Here is a 17,844-nt window from a genome sequence, read left to right as displayed (position 1 = left end):
GGGAGCACACGGTGCTCGCGTGACCGGCCCCGTGACGTCACGCGCACGTGTCACATAGCGTGGTAACTCTTATCCCTCTCTTCGTTCAACTATACGTTCCGGCGAACGTTCCTCACCTTCCGTTACCCCTCCATACGTTCGCCACTCACCATGCTTGTGTCAGTAACGTCTCAAGGCCCCGCTTCACCCCCTTCCTCCTAGACTTTCACCTGGAAACTTACCATTTTTTCCCCTTCTGCGTTTCACCCTCGCCCTTCTGACGGTTCGTTTGTATCCTGCTGTACTCGCGATGTGACCGACGGATTTGCATCATCTCGCGAATTGGTTACGTGAACACGTGATGTGGTTCATCTACTCGAAGAAAAAAGCTGGTTTCTCTTCGGACGTTGTCGAATCCTGTACAAAACGAAAGGATGGAAGCGTACATTCGTGAAATTTAGTTGCGTCGCGTGGTGTCTTCGAGAAATACAGAATCTTATCTACGCATTGCTCGTTAGTCGTTAAGGTACGTAATTCATTTTACTGTTCATACCGCGAAATTACAGTCCTTGAATTTCTGATACACTTGATAGATATGTTGCACCCACTGCTTACGTATGTTTGAAATGCGAGAGCATCACGTGCGCGTTTTTGTTTGTTTACGTCTTCAGCGCTGAATGTCAGGTACAGATAGATCCGTTCGTTATCTTTATCACTTTATGATATAAAATTCCACGAAGAACTCCAAATTATCAATCCGCCTTCAAAATTCGGTAAAAGCAAAATGCAGTTCCAATCAATTGACGCAGTACGTAATGTCAGATATAGATTGTTTCTTTGTTTTTGTTTCTGTACAATGGACGTGCGCGCAGTATCACCAGGGCTATTTCTAGATCACTTTATCGATTTATATGTAACATTATCAACGCATACCTGTAGAACAAATTGTCTTATCATTTCGTTTTGCAAACTTTGCAACCGCACACATGTCGTGGCTACGTTTTCGCGATTAAGAAGATACACTATAGATTACAAAAAATCTCAAACTACGCAACAATCGTCTGGTTAGTATCTATTTTAACGACAGTGGGATTTCGAATCAGAAGTTCATTGGAACGAGTTCGATAAGCCCAGAAGCGTAACATCGATAATCGTACCGATAGATCGTATCTAGATAAACGAAAAATCCCACGATATCAATTGGGCCTTGAGCTGCATGGCTCCAGGATCAATGGTTCCGTGCCTGGTTTGGTTCTGGATCGCTCCCACCAATGGTCCGCATGCCACACTGCGGCCCATCACGAGAATCGAACAGGGCCGCGCATTATACGCGTACTGTAGCCTGCCAACGAAACGGCACACGTTTGTATACGCACACGCACTGTTAAAAAAAAAATCACCGCGCGCGATCCTCTTTATTTTTACCATTCGAATTTCGAATCGCGTGATCGCGGTAAAAAGTGCCGGATAAATCGAAGAAAGATATGCGCCGATTGATCGGGAATTTCAATCCTGTTCCACGTAACGCTGGTAATCATTGGTCCAAGGCATCCCGAGCGCCGCCAAGCATTACCCGCGTGAAATTTGTAAAGTGCATGCGCATGCATCCGAAGGAAACTGGCGTCTATAGGTGGCGGCTACGTTGATGCGCAAGTGAACGCGCGGTTCGTTCAATTCTACGGCCCTGCCGGTTAGTACATCGTGGAATTTCGCGGTCGAACAAGTCAACGGCCTTATCGTTGCTCGCATTTATGTCCCAGGATCGAACCGTACTTCTCTTCTTATCGTTCGTTCACGAGGAAACGTTTCTTCACGTACGAACGTTGATTCGTGACGAAGGATTAACTGGTTACGTTTGTGGTAGGAGAGATCGATCGACTATCGATCGGTTCGAAGAAGAAATAGAAAAGAAGAAATTGGGAAGCAGGAAGGAAGATAAAGGAGAAAAGAAGAGGGCGCCAGTACAGATATATCGGTGAGTGTGACTGGACGGAAAGACGTGGGCGATTCCCAAGTACCGGCCTCCTGGTCTGTCGTGTCGTTACGAGTGTGTCAGTGAGTTTGTGGAGGCGAACCTAACCTAGTCGTTCGGTCTGTGGCGCACTATCGATCAAGGAGCTCATCACTTTAAACAGAAGTCGACTATTTTTTTCGGATACTGGCTGTGCATGCGTGATCCCGCGGTCAGTGAATATACTGTTTGAATTTTTCTTCTTCCTTTTCTTCTTCTTCTTCTTCTTTTTGGTGCGTTCCGTTCAATTTCGCGCTCAACCGCGACGAGTTGCTTCGTCGATGTGCGTGTTTCGAACGTGGATTTAAACAGGAAAGTTTTACGCTTCCCGTGTAATAAGAGAAAGAGGAAGACAGAAGAAGTTGGAGCAGAGGAAGCGGTAGGAGTCACGGGAAATCGGAAGTGATCGCGCTGTGTAGGTACTGGAAACGATTCTATGCGGCAAGATGATGGAGACACAGAATTATTGGGAGGACAACTCCGCTCATTCTATGCAAGTGAAATACGAAAGGTAAGATAACAATATTATTTGTTACTTTTAAAATATAATTATTCGCAACTGGGAATTTTGTGAAAAGTAAAACATTATCATTTAGAAACATTATATTCTAAGATTTTAACGAAGAAATAAAGGTACATTACTATTTTTTTGTACTTTTAAATCTTTATACGGGTATAAAAGAATTTTGTATTTTATTTAATTGTTATACAACTAGTGTTAGTTTTTAAATAAGAAGTAGAAGAGTTAAAAGGGCAGGTGAGCGTCCATGGTATCGACCTTGTCGTTATTATTCAACCAAATGCCATCCAAAAATATTCAGATGTGAAATGAAAAATATTCACATGAGTCTACAAATAAGCATCCAGAGCATTTATTAAGTAGGCTAAACTGATGTTCGCGTGACTCGTGTAGTACGGATATATAATATTCATTGTTGGAGCATTATTGGAACTCTCAAAATAACAAGCAAGCGCAAAGCAAACCTTCCTTCTAATACGTAATTGCACACGTAATATCCACCTATTTTATAAATAGAGAATAATAAACAAAGACTTTTGCAGTATTACAACGCTCCATAGACGTAATCCCAATAGACAAATGTCACGTTAAACCGGAAGTTGGTAAAATGTATAATCTTTACTGAAATATCAGTTTATAAATATGAATGCTCGATTTTCATTCATAAATGAAATCGTCGAATCGAACAACACGTCTTCCTGATCAATGGTCGTGCAGATGGACATAGCTTTACTAATTCAATATTATTTAAGAAAATTTCTAAATTATCATAACCGCGAACAAATATTTTATTTAAATTTTGGGAAGAATTTTTAATACTTTCGGTAATTGATTTTATCGCGTGTCCGACCAGTTATGGCTATTTCTACTGCGCCGGTCAACGTGTTAATTACATTGCGTTAGTTTAATTTACCGAACATTCCAAGAGTATTTATATAAAAAAAAAGTCGAGGTGCTAAAATTGCACAAATTCTACAATTCTTGAGAAGAAAATAATACCTATGAATATATTTCTTGGTAACACGGAAAACTACAAGGCTGTTATCAGGAATATCACAGGTGTTCGATTTTGATGTAGCCCTCTCTCTTTGTTCCTCCCGAGGTTTACCGTTTCTACCTTTCTCAGCCGACATTGATAATTAGACTTATCTAGATATGACTTATAACGTCTCGAAGGTCCGTACATTGCCAAAAAATTCATGGCCGCAGCAGAGATAAGATAGAGAACGTAGGATCGTTTTAACGTCGTCGACCATTTATATCAGTTAAACGAGCATATAAATATCGTTCTCGTATGTGAAAGAATTCGTTTGGAATTTAACATGTAAATTGCCAGAGTGAAAATGGATATCTGTAGCCGGACAAATTAGTACCAGTTATTAACACGGTGACTTCCGTTTAAAATTTTAGATTGGTACCTTGCATTATTTATACAATATTAACACTAATCAAAATTTACATTCTTTCGTCTTTTATTAATTATTCAATTATCCAAAATTTATGCCTCCGCTGACCACCACTGTTAATACATTGATTAATTCTCGAACGGCGCAGCCTGGGTTATTTTGACCTAAAGTTAAATGTATAATTTTTAAGCGAAAGGGTTTCGTTAATTGAGAAAATAATTTTTAAAGTAACGGTGTAAAATTTAGAAAATGAAAATAATGTAAAACACAAAATTACTTACATTACACTTGGGGCTCTCTCCGTGGTCCGCCATGCGAGGATTAATACAGTGTTAATGGCTGTGCGTGACATGACACTCTTTAACAAGAATTAATTAGGGATTAGGCTTTCTATTTTCTACCTCGCATTGCTATTATAATATTAATTGTATTCAAAAGTTCCGTTCGTTTGAATGTTCGATTGTATTAGATTCTTAATGAATTGATTAAGACATCATCAGGGAATCGGCAAAATCAATCGATAAATTAATCATCGAGTAATTACAAGTTGATCACAATTTATCGAAATTATAATCTATCACAAAGACGATATCATGGGTGATGTAATATTGAATCAAGTTCATTTTGTATTAACGCCATCGATGAAGCAATAAGACAAGAACGTATTTTATAAAGGTGCAAAGAATTGAAATAAAAAAAAAGATTGCCATACACCTTGACTTTTATCAGATTATGGTTGTAACAACGAAGGACAGTGATTTTAAAAGGAACGTGGCACGGGCGTGAGTTACATTGATATTCGTGACTTCTATTGTCAAGGGGAGTGACGTTTACGTGTATTATTCAAGTTGCTCGTTCAGAAGCTCGTAACGAGTGACTTTCACGAATGTGTCAGCACGCTGGGTCATAAACACTTACGGGAGATCAAGAATAGACCGGGGACATGGTGTACACAGGCTGTCATGTAACTGGTGGTACAACTTCGAACGTAGTGATTTTAAATGATAAAAGTATAGGGTACAGTTCATTTGCATGAGCCTTCCTTTACTGATATTCAGATTTCAGTGTTTTATTATTAGAGATGAGATTCAAGTATATTGCAAGTAGGTTCGAGTGTAATCAGATATTTTCTTATAATTCATGAACTAATATATCAAATGGTATTAGTTATACAAGATTGCAAGTGAAAAGGTCAATTAGAAAAATAGAAGTAATTAAAAATTAATTTTTACTAATTTTACAATAACTAAAATAAACAAATGATCTTTCTTACAAATTATAATAAAATCTTAATTTCTACAAAAAATAGAGCTGCCTGTGTCTTGCATTTAACCTTTCAATTGCAATTGTGTGATGTCTGACCATATATGGTCCTTTCTACTGTGATGGCATTCTATAGAAAAATGTTATTCTATTATACATTTTCGACTTGCTTTTCCGCAAAGAATCATCGTTCTTTCGCTTGTACCACCAGTTATATTGGCTGGTTCATAGCAATCGAGTGATTCTTCGAGCCGCAGTATAACACACGGTTTCGTATCTTGGCCGCTTGAAGCATCGCATCGGCCATTGACACTGCAGATCGATCAGCACGGATTTATTTGAGCACCATCAGTGCGAACGTGTGACGCGTTCGGTCGTACGTGGTCGTACGATGTTGAATTTAACTTGGAAATTGAGCAACCTTTTTTTCTTTTTAAAACGTCTTCGAAGTTGCACTGATTCCTTCTTTCGACAGATCGAGTTGGATAGATAAAGTCTGCGACAGTCATCCTCGTGAATCTTAATCAATTTTGTGGTATATTTGTGAAATCGAAGAATTGTATGATTTCTTAACACGTTAAATTCCCAAAGATAATGGCCATTTTTAATTTAACCCTCTTGGATTATAGGGCTGCAAAATTTTTAACTAATTTAAAATGTTGCATAATAAATTTGATCAAATGATACTTAAATGAAATAATTGCCCTAGGGTTTAATTTTCTACTTAGAACTTTGAAAATTTAATATAATATTAATTTTCTTTTGAATTTTCTTTAATTTCTTTTGCGCGTTTATCATTGATGGCGTATAATTAATACTTAATCGAGTCATTCAACCTACCAATAATTATGAAGTTAATTATCATCTTTCGTAAGTTAGATAATGAAACGCGTGCTCTATAAATACGGGGAACAATAGGATGTTGGGTAAGACTCGTTTGGATGAAATTCACTAGTTCGAAACGGTAGTAACTCGTTCGTTATTATCAAGAATACGTGCAGATAAGGCAGAATGGTGTCGATCTCATGTGATTTTAGGTACAACAAATACGTCGCCGCTACGACATCATCAATTTCGTGTCGCGGATGATCACGTTTATTGACGCAATTCAATTAAATCACTGCGTCATGGAAACTAACGCAACGAGTTCCATCGAGGATGCGAGTGGGCGTGTGTTACGCGTTTCAGAATTTTGGCGATTCTGTGAATTATTCAATTCCCTAATTAGTGAAAATCTTCTCGAAGCAAACACATGGTTTTCAAGTTGCAACATATTTCGTGTATTACAGTCACATCAGTTTGAAAAATTATATATTCTCTATTTGTTTAATAGAGAACTATGCGAGTTTCAAAATTTTAATTTTATTTGAAATGTGGGCATGTGTTACGTGTTCCAGAATTTTGGCGATTCTGTGAATTATTCAATTCCCCAATTAGGAGAAATCTTCTCGAAGCAAACGCATGGTTATCAAGTTGCAACATATTTCGTGTATTACAGTCACATCAGTTTGAAAAATTATATATTCTCTATTTGTTTAATAGAGAACTATGCGAGTTTCAAAATTTCAAATAAAATTTAAATTTTTTTATACATAATTTAAAGTTACATTATTTTGTAAAATGAAGATGATCTAAAAAGTGCCGATGTCAAGTTTAGATACTGTAGTCTCTTCCAGTTTCAGAAAAGTGAACAAAGTAACCGCGAAAGTGTTGAAAGAAGGACTTGGAAAATCTTGAAGTGAATATAAAAAAAAGATGTCGAAGGAAGATCCATCTTAGGTTCTATAGACATGTTGCATATCCAGGTCTTTCTGCTTTCGGTCACGTAGCCACGCGTTGCTCTCTCGTACGCGAGAATTCGCAAACACGCGCCAACATTATCGATTGGATCGTTCAGATGTCTGCAGGTGTTCTATATTTATCCACGGAATGTTGTAACCATGCACGTATTACGATTTTCCATATACGTTTCGCAACACAGACAGTTTTCTGTAAGGAAAACAACTGAAACGGGATGGTGGGCGTTCTTCAAGGAAGCGCGCAGAAATCCCGTTTAGATATCTGGGTTGCAACGTCAAAAAAGAAAAACTCAATAAAATTTACTGTTAAAATTGCACTTAAGAAGGATATACGCTTTAAATTGGCTTATTTCCAAACTGCACTTGATGAGTAAATCAAGGGGTAGACAGGGACTTAACCCTTAAATGCATGATTTTTTAATTCTGACCGAAAAAATCTATTATATGTAGATTATTATATAGGTTTATGGAGAAATGCAAAAAAAAATAATTACTATACCCAATCTGCATACCGTATCATTTTTGAAACAGATGAATCAAGTAAAAAACCAGTGCAATACCAACATATTTTAGTAAAAAATGCTTATCAGCATAAAATAGTTATTCACCTATAAAATATCTTTTTAACAAGAATAAATCTCCAAAAAATTTAATTTTATTGTCACTCCTAACTTTCACGAACTTCATCGGATGCGCCAAAACAATTCATCAGTCTAATTGTAAATGTCATATTGAAAAGCGCGCGATTTTACTTTTTTCTTTTTTTTTTCATACTTCGTTTGAATGGACCAAGGTAATATGGCATATAGCCAAAAGTAAAACTTTCACTACGGTTAATATTTTAATTAGGAGTTGAAGACAGTGTTTCGTTTTTGAGACACTATGCATTTAAGGGTTTTTTTACCGGAGGATTAGCGACACGACGCGCCCTCTTGTAGAATACTCATTTTAATTAATTAAGCTCCAAATTTCTAACGGCTCACCGGGAACTTTACGAATTCCCGATGTCCAATTCATTCCTGAGTAATACATAAGAATAGAGTAATGGATGAGGATTGTATTTAAGAGATTTCATTGAGATTCGCTTTGAAATTACTAATTTCCAAATTGCAATTTATTGAAAATGAACCAAAGTGTAACTAGAATGGGAAATAATTTTTTGAAAATTCACGGTCCGTCGGTTTCACGGAATGCGCCTATAAAACGCGTCTAACGAAGCACCTGTATTCTCGAACAATGGTATGGAGGTCGTTGGAACGGCGAAGGGAATTGCATCGATCAGCGATAAATTACGGCTACACGAGGCAGCAACATCAACTCCACCGACAATGACCGTCGTTGCATTGAATGCAATTAACGTATGTTTCTCTCTCTCTCAGTCTCGAGCAGCGGTGCGTTAAACATAGGTACAATCTCGTGCCTTCGTTTCACCATCTTGACACAGATATTCTCCCCGTTTGCGTTTCTGCTTATCATGGATCGAAGCGAAGGTCCTTCGACATGCTTCGTTCAGTTTAATCGCTATCCAACAACGCGTGTCGGTCTCCTTTATTCATTGACGTTTCAACGCCCCTGAATGCATCGTCAATTGGGAACGGTGGTTGTTGATGAAATTGGATCGCCAATGTTGTTTGCGAGTGTCCTTCGAGGACGCGAGAATGCATAAGCACGCGAGAAAATGAATTTGCATTTATTGACTGGTGTTTATCATTTCTCGGATCCGAGCGATAAACGAGCGTGTCTCGTTTTGGGCATGTTGCTTTTTTGTATCTGTTGGTTAGGAAAAGGAGCAGGTTGTTTGCATGGAGCAGGCTGATGGAGTTTAGAAGCTTTTCTATATTGATCCTTCGAGGGTTCTTACTTTTGATGATTTTATTGGTGAATATACGATTTTGATAGAAAATAAATTATATTTGAAAGGACTAACGTATTCTTTTACAGTCTTCTAAAAAACTATTAAAAATATTTATTATTCTATAGAATTGAGCTGTAGATACAGCTCAGGAAAATAATTTGAACTTCAATGATAAATAAAATATTATTGCTTTAAATTCAATATTTTATTATAACACCTTAGTTTGTTATTTTAAATTATTACCATAATCTTGTAGGTCGTCAAAATTATCAAAAATTTTTCATTTCTTAATTATTTCCCTTAATTAAATTTACGTGTCATTCATCGACGACCGCCAGTTAGTTAAAATCGTCACAAGGAAAGCACAAGCATCGTATTTTCGTTTGTTTGTTTCTTGGAATCATGCATATACACGTTCGTATAATAATTATCAAAAGAAAGCTACAAGCAAGCGCGTATTTTTCCTTTCACGAAATTGCAAGTTAATGATGATCCGTTTCGTCATCAACGTGAATTTATTATTTTACGACGCGTCAGTTTGGTGCACAATTAAAATTTTCCATTCACGGTTCCGCTTTCGTGTCTGAAGAATTTTTTAGTTCATTTCTTTGTTCTTTATTCGCACACGATGAATGCTATTAGCGATTGACTTGCAATTTGTTCGTCGCTGAGCGAGCTGTCTGTCTGGCGGCAACGTCTGTTTCTACTGCAGAAACATTTAGTTGCAGTCCACAGACTCCTTTATTTTATTTGTTCCTCATTTTCATCGCGAATGCCATTAGCGATTGAATTGCAATTTGTTCGAGGTTGAGTGAACCAGTGTCTGATCACACGTTTGTTTCTACCGCTGAAACGTTTAGTTATCTAGAAATATAATTACACCCCTTCGATGCACGCTTATTTTTAAATTGAAAATCAAATAAAAAAATAAATAAACGATGTAATGTCATCCTTTTATCTCGATAAAAGTCAAACATATTTTGACAAAATTTGGAAAAAAATTTTCTATCGTTAGTTGTAGTACAAAGATTTCTCTTAACGTCATCTTCTGTGAATATTTTCCACTGAAATGTTTCTTATTTTCCAAGACTCAGCATTATAAATTTTTTTACAGTTCATTCGTATTTCTTGTGTCGTTTCTTACATCCAGTCATTTAATCATAGTTAAATACGGTCAGATGTTAGCTATGGATGTTTAATTATCGGGCTCGAATTGATAACAATAGTGGTCACAACCTTATGGCCAGCAGTGGTGTATTTTAATCGCGAAGTGTATTATATAGGGTGTCCCTGAATGATGAGTACAATACAGTCTGAATGAATATCTGTTTGAGAATGCACTGTTTTTGTTAATATAATTGCTTGGTAATTTTTCTGCAAAAAGTTGTTTACAGATGTATTCTTTCTCTGTAGGCCTTTATAGACTGTATTATTGCGATGACAATAACTAATGACATTTACCATATAAACAAATTAAACGTACCGTGCTGAATGAATAAACTGTACGTGACGTTTGAGTGCACATTTATATTTTCAAAATGATTCACTTTCCAATATCGTTGATTGGAAATTATAGAAAATTGGAAAATTAAATTTTATCTTTTGTCGTACATTTCTTTGAAAGAGATAATTACTTATTTGGTAATTTATTTAATCCTTTTCACTCGAGAAGCGATTCTGACTCACCACTCGGTTCGATGCGCCAACTCGAGTGCAAAGGATTAATTTTAATGTAAATAAACAAATAATTTTAAAGTTACGTTAAGGTGTTAATTAGCGTTGAAATAATTGCTAAAGGGATAGAAATTATCAAGTCCTCTATCGATTATACTCTAAAAAACTTTACTACTCTGGGCAATTATTTGTTCTAAAAGTGTTCAGTAAACTTAATCAAGGATAAATTAATTAGCTCCAGTCTATGATGAATGTGAATAGATAACTTCATCAAAATAAATTTTGGGAATGTGTAACATTGAAGGAACTGTTGTTCAAAGTAAAAAGTAAGTTAAAACTACTTCGACTGTCAAAAATCTACGAAAATTGAGCTACAATCGAGAGGTTTGAAAGAGAGTCGTATACTTTTCGAACAGGTACCCACCTCACCTTAACGAAAGGATCGCTCGTTCCATATCGATGATGATAATGTTTTCGGAACGGTGGAGACGAACGGGCGGAAAATTTCGATGATAAAACGGCAAGTGTCGCGATAAGGTCTAAACAGTCGACTCGGTATAATTCCTTCGCCACTTTCCGAAAATTCCGTTCGACCGAACGGCTCGTCGTTAATTCCTTTTTATTGGCGATCGTTGCGTAGACGTCTGAGTAATTTCAACGACATAGCCGAGGGACGTTCAGTGTCGTTCGAGAAAAAAGTGAGAGTTACCTTGGCTTGTTCCACAGGTAGTCAACCGATCGTACGTGTTACGTATGTATGCACGTGGATAGGTGTTTGTATCGGTGAATCAGATGAGAGAGGGGCTTCTGCGGCCGATGAATGTGCGTGAACACGTGTGTGTGTGTGGGCGTGGAAAATAGTACAGCGATTACGGCGGGGGTTGTGATTCATTGTGAAAAACTTCAAATTGTTGTGACGTGGAAGAGCACCGACAGATAAACAACAGGATAGTTAATTTGTTTTCTCTGTGCTGACCATTTTGTCATTCATTCTGCTTCTCTTTGCTAAATCTATTTCGATCGGTGGAAAGTGATGACACTTTTTTCTTTTCGAGATGTTTAGATTTTTTAATTTGGACGTATTAGTAAATATTTTCCATTATGAAAGATGCAATTATTTTTTGGACTCTATTTCAAAGAAAATATTTTATTATGGAAGCAAGTACTGTTTAGGTGGAGGCCTTTTCAAGATTTTATAATTTACAAATTACAAATTATTAAATTATTGTAATTCACAAATTACAAATTACAAATTACTAAATTATTATAATTCATAAATTACAAATTATTAATTTATTGTAATTCACAAATTACAAATTATTATAATCCATAAATTACAAATTATTAAATTATTGTAATCCATAAATTACAAATTACTAAATTAAATATTATAATTAATAAATTGCAAATTACTAAAGACACGATTTTTCCATTTTTCAAATTTCTACCTTATGTCATTATTACAATGTAAATAACTACTACTATTTGGTGTTGAACATCGAAGACCCCCATAGTCAAATTGTCCGAATCTGATAAGCAATGGTAAACTTAGGAAACAATATACGAAAGTACCGGATATGCAATATTTTCACCGAAATTCCAATGATTTCCAATCGTGGCCTGGGACGAGTCAAGGTTTGACTCGCGGCTACGGAAAATCGGGGTCGACACGGACAGATATAACCGAGCCTGTGAAACTATTTGTAGGATTATGAAATGTATTCCATGCTCGCGGGATAACGAGCTGGTGTACCATACCGGTGTCGGCACAGATGAAGTCGTTTCTCACAGTCCGTACGTCGTTTATTAGCATGTTGACTGCCGTAGGATATCAGCAATAATCGGTAGCATAAATCTGATAATATGAGACCGGTTTAGTAGGACAAATACAAGAAATTGTTGTTTTCCAAGAATCTGTAAACATCAATTTTAAAGCTGAGTTAATTTTTATTCAGACTGAGGATATAAGGGGATAAGGAAAGAAATGTTGTTTTCTAGAATTCTAGAGTCTTTTCAGCGAATATTTAAAAGTGATCTGTGTTAATCGGGTCGTTGATCGGTTTCGTTTTCTTGGATTATAAAACTGGTCTGCAAAAAAAATGTAGGAGAATAGGAAAGAATCGATTTTGGCGATGGAGCATCGTGGGCATGAAAGGCGTGAAATCGATCTGAGGAATTTTATAACCAGCTTTATTTATCGATACTATTGTCGTTAATACTAACGCTTTATTTTTGCTAGCATATCTAGCAAAAACATGAATGCTCATAGCTTGTGTTTTAACACCTTGATTGCTGCAATGAAAATTAAATTGTAGCTATCAATTTATTAGTCTTTCGATGCTACATCTGCACACGTGTGTTTTATCTAAGGTGTTTTGAAATAAATGCTTGAGCTGATTTTATTATATCGAAATGAAAAAATTGCATCATGCATCACGACACTTTTTACTAGCTTACGCTTGAAGCGAACAGACGGTCTGATCATAAGGCATAATCTACTTGGCGCAGTCCAGCCACATGGAGCGTCCAGTTTACTTATCATATTATTAATACTGACGCTATTCTTTGTTCATTTAGCAACTATTCGATTATACAAAATTTCAAGGGGTGATTATTTATCATTTCTATAGCAATGATCCTGCTAATGCTGTGAATAGCATATGTATATTGTTATAATGCTGGTTTTATTATTCTGCAATAGTTTAATTAAATTATATTTGTAGCATCTTTTAACACATTCTTAAAAGTTGATCATAAAACAATCCGTCAGACTTAGGTATACTTACTTTGTACACTAGACAAATCAATCAGCATGCTGTTATTCCATAGCATAGTATTTCTACTTATTCTTAAAGCATAAGTATGATTCATAGTTCTCAGCATATACATTCAATTGCATCGAGTGATTCAGAATTGCATTGAATATGGAATTCTTCGTAAATGTAGAGGTTCAATAGATATTAGAATTTACAGTAGATTGATATTAGATCAATTAAAACGCAGAACTAAAATGATACAATTGAAATAATTGTAAGTTTACCAAAACGTATGTGTCCCATAACTTTTAAATGAAAGTGTATAGTATCGAGCATAGAGAAAAATTTTCTCCAGGGAAAAATACGTCTATTTTCCCTAGAGAAGCCTCTCTTGTTCGACACTGTACGTTTCAAAAGACAGTTTTATTCGGAAACTCTCAAAGACGACCGACAAACTTTGCAGATATTATGTCAAAGGTTCTGCAACTGAATTTGCCGAAGGTGTCAATTTCAGCCGGCGCGTACGAGTCGGTAGAATGTCAGACTTCCGCTTTGAACACGTTTGCGGAAAGACGTAATGCCAGGACAAAGAGTTCGGGTTATAGGACGGTGAAAGACGTGGCATTAGCCGGGTGTCTTTCACCTTTCACCAAGCAAAAGGACTGCCGGTACCACGTGAACGAGTTCTCAGCTTCTCCATGACTGAAAGACGATGCGCATCGCGTCGCTGTAGCTCGCGAAAGCGTTAAGTAGTAAATTACGTCATAGCTCAGACATTTTCGCGGTTGTCGAGCGACCCGTGTGTTTCCTTTTCTTTTTTTTTTACTTTTTAGAAACGCGTTACCGTCTCACGACCAGATACGAAAGAGCAGGAGACAGTGAACAGAACACGATTGCTGGCACTAATCGGCTAGTCAGAAGTCACGTTGCCTGACACGCGCTTCGAGCCTCGACTCGATGTAGGTTAGTATTTTTATCGGCACGACCCGGTATACTGGGTGAACCATGTAATTGGGCCAGTTTATATGCAGGCTTGGAAATTATTAAGTAATCTATTAATTACTATTCAATTAACTATGAAAATATTTCTTCTATCGAGTTATTTTAATATACATATACACTTAAAATACCTTTTTATTTCTTGCTGACTTAGGGGTTACTGTCCTCAGGTTAAAAACCGGTGAAATTTTTTTTTTTTTTGATAGGAAAAATATGAGTTTTTTCAGAATATACAATTAAAAAAATTTTTTATTTTAATTAAGATATTCATCTGAAATAATTTTTTTGTTTATCACTGATTTAGGAAATGATACTACCCTGAGGGCGAAACTCGGTGAAGTTTAAACATTTCTTTTTTACAAGAGAAGTTTCGATTCTTTCTAAATATACAATTTAATTTTAATTCAAATGTTAATTTTTGTATTAGCAATATTATATTTACGCAATGTAGCTGATGGAAACTTTTAATTGAGTAGTGAAAGGATTGCAATTATAACGTGTCTGACTATACATGGTCATTGATATTGTGACACTCTAAGTGTTAAATTATAAAGATCCAATTAAATTGAATATTCCAATTGACATGATATCACCATCTTTTAGAAGTTAAGAAATATATAGAAAGAATTACCGACGTTATAAACATCGTCTCGTACATGAAATATAAATTAAAAGATCTGTAAAGAGAATCAATCAATCTGACCCTTGATTGTCTCATATTGGAGATTTCATCTGAACAATTGAAATTTGTACTGGTATCTGCGCAGGTAATCTTCGAAAGTCCAAAGACAACGAAATTGATTAGCACTTTACATGAACCCTCGTGATGTGTTTTTGGTAATGTAAGAAGTAATCTCGGGTATTAAACCGGATGTACATGTTTGGTACTGATTATACTCCACTTATCTCAGAATGCGTAAATAAAGTATCCATTGGATCTTTAATTAACGTAGAGCTCAAGGGCAGTAGATAAGGCAGGTTAAAGTGTTGGACTTGGGGACTCGAATTTAATCGGACATTTGTTAGGAAAAATTTGGCTACCCGACTTCATTCAAAATAATCACGTTATACATCGTTCTATTTTTACTGGAAGGTCTCTTCTCAGCTGTTTCAATATTTTAATTATAACCAGGATTTGTTGTTTCACGTTTCATCCTTGACCTTTCGTCTACCAATTCAGACGTCATTGTCGAGCAGCCGTGTAATTTCACGAGGACTTTCGACGACAATTTTACGCAATCTAGTTAAATTACATACTTCCTCAAGTGGAGGGTTAATCACAAGGTTGACCCTAGAAAGTCTAGGGGGGGGTTCACCGAGCACGTCAGTTAGAAAATATTTCAAATTGCTTTCATCTAGAAAATTTCTAAAAAGTTATTCACTTTCATCTATGTCTTCAAAACATCAATTAGGGGAGGTACGACTTGTTCATTATATAGAAAATATTTAAAATATGTTATTTCTCTTGTGTAGAGAAGCTTAAAAAAATATAGAAAATATTTTAGAAAGTGAGGAGAATATAAAAGGTCTCGAAAATTTCTAGAAAAATATTTATTTCCATCTATGTCTTCAAGATGACAACTAGGAGGGATTTAGGTACAGTCTCCACCATATAGGGAATATTTAAAATATGTTATTTTTATCTTGTGGACAACTTAAAAAAATATAGAAAAAAAAATTAGGAAAGAAAAAATCTAAAAAATTATTTATTTTCACTTATGCCTTTAAGATATCTACATTCTTGGGACTTAGTAAAGATATTATGTACTTGGAAAAAGCATTAGAAATAAATAGTTACGTAGGAAGCTCCGTCTTTCTTGGATTAATCAACAATATCGTCACGATACGATGAACAATGGCTAAGCAGTTACTTTCAAGAGCTTCTTAGAACGCATGATTCTTCGATATCCGCCATAGAAGAAAAAGGAGAGCATGCTCTTTCGTAATGTTTACAATACTTTTTACATTCGTATCTAAAAATACGATTAGCGTGTTCCTTGATATTGTTGCTGACTTATGGTTCACCTTCGCTTCCCGATATTTGATTGTGTTTTTTAATTGATCGATTGACACATTGAGGAATTAAAGGAAATATTCGATGTAAGATAAAATTCTATTTTCTTCTTCACTTCAATCAATTAAATTTCTGAGAAAATGAGATTTAATTTTTATCTAATTTTATAATTAGTCAGAACGTGTTGGACACCAGTTACCACCGTGACAGTCATCGTATCAATTTTTTAATTTAATTTAAATGCATTTGATTATATTTAAATACTCGACGTCATTTACCAGTGACCCCATGGCATTCGACGAGTTAATTGAATCGAGAATCTATTTCCAGGCCAAACGGAAACGAACGGATAGTCGACGAGACTGAACGCCTGCCTCGAGCTTGGTAATTGATAATTAAACGCACCAAGGCCAGGAAAAACGCGTGTATTGTTGCCTTAAAAAAATTCGCTGACCGAGAGATTTCGCACGTTAGTATTTTCTACGACGGCTTATTCATTGCCAGAGTCGGTCACGTGTTCCTCCACATGTTCAGACGGATGATCCATTGCAAGAAGTTGCGATCAGACTTTCCTTATGACGTACAGCCTGATTAGCAATTGATTCTCGTAACTATAAGACTAATTGAATTCTTTCTTGAAGAATTGACGGATTAATTTAAACTGGCCGTTCCATTCCTTGAGGATTTCTATTTTTAACAAGGAAATGTTTTTTAAATACCATCTGAAATTTTGTATATATTTATTATTCAATTATTATTATTCTTATTTTTCTAATTTAATCTACAGCTTAAATTAATTATGGGATTTATGAATTTCTACAAGAACACAGAAACGAACTTTTGAAAAATCAAATAAATTACAGAATAATTAACTTTTATTGAAAAGAATGTATCAGAAAATAGTTTGACTCGATGTTTAAATAGTAAAATTTAATTTTCCATGATTTTCTAATTATTAATTACTATTAATCATAAAATAATAGTGCTTATTCATTTCATCAGCAAACAATGAGTCAGGTATTTATTACACAATTTTGCATTTGTTATTTATCGCATCATGGAAGGGGATAAATTATTAACTCTCGTACACGTAATTATCAAGGAAGTCGTAAACTTATTACGACGATTAAGCATTATCAATTCTTCGCAAGGTGTATCAAATTCTTTTATTTATTGTCAAAATTCCAGTAATTAGTAACGATTAAAAATTCCCCGCAAGTTTTACCACCATACAAAGAAACCGTGTACATAAATGTTATCTTGAAGATAAAATATATCAAAGAGAAGCATACTTGGTATGCAACGCCGATATCGTTGTTGTAGCGTTATGCATTAAGTTTATAAATATACAATTTTTGCAAATAAAAGAAAAAATTGAAAGGTGAAATGAGGGGGGGATTAGAAAACGTCGCGTAGGCGCCACGCAACTGGCAATCCGTAGGTTAGAAAATACGGCAAACCGATTGGTTGCATCAGCGGTGGAACTGTCACGTAGCCTTTTCTTTTCGACCACCCGTTACGTACACGTGCGAGTGCATGCGACACGATACATACATTTATGCATCGTG

At 35.7% G+C, this 17,844-nt stretch overlaps 1 protein-coding gene across 2 annotated transcripts in view; it reads left to right on the top strand.

Moving 5' to 3' along the window:
* The window catches only part of cwo (transcription factor cwo), a 46,706-nt gene that overhangs the window by 573 nt on the left and 28,289 nt on the right, over positions 1-17,844 (top strand). The window contains exon 2 of one of the 2 annotated variants that reach the window (XM_034334947.2): positions 1,844-2,501. In XM_034334947.2, the coding sequence (XP_034190838.1) occupies positions 2,437-2,501 (65 nt within the window). In that variant the 5' untranslated portion in view covers positions 1,844-2,436. Of the gene's footprint in view, positions 1-1,789; positions 2,502-17,844 lie in introns of those variants that run through there. The other variant, XM_034334948.2, reaches the window with a different exon arrangement.

Source organism: Osmia lignaria, chromosome 14 (assembly GCF_051020975.1).
Source record: "Osmia lignaria lignaria isolate PbOS001 chromosome 14, iyOsmLign1, whole genome shotgun sequence".
Taxonomy (NCBI): Eukaryota; Metazoa; Arthropoda; class Insecta; order Hymenoptera; family Megachilidae; genus Osmia; species Osmia lignaria.
This window is presented reverse-complemented; position numbering and strand designations above follow the sequence as displayed.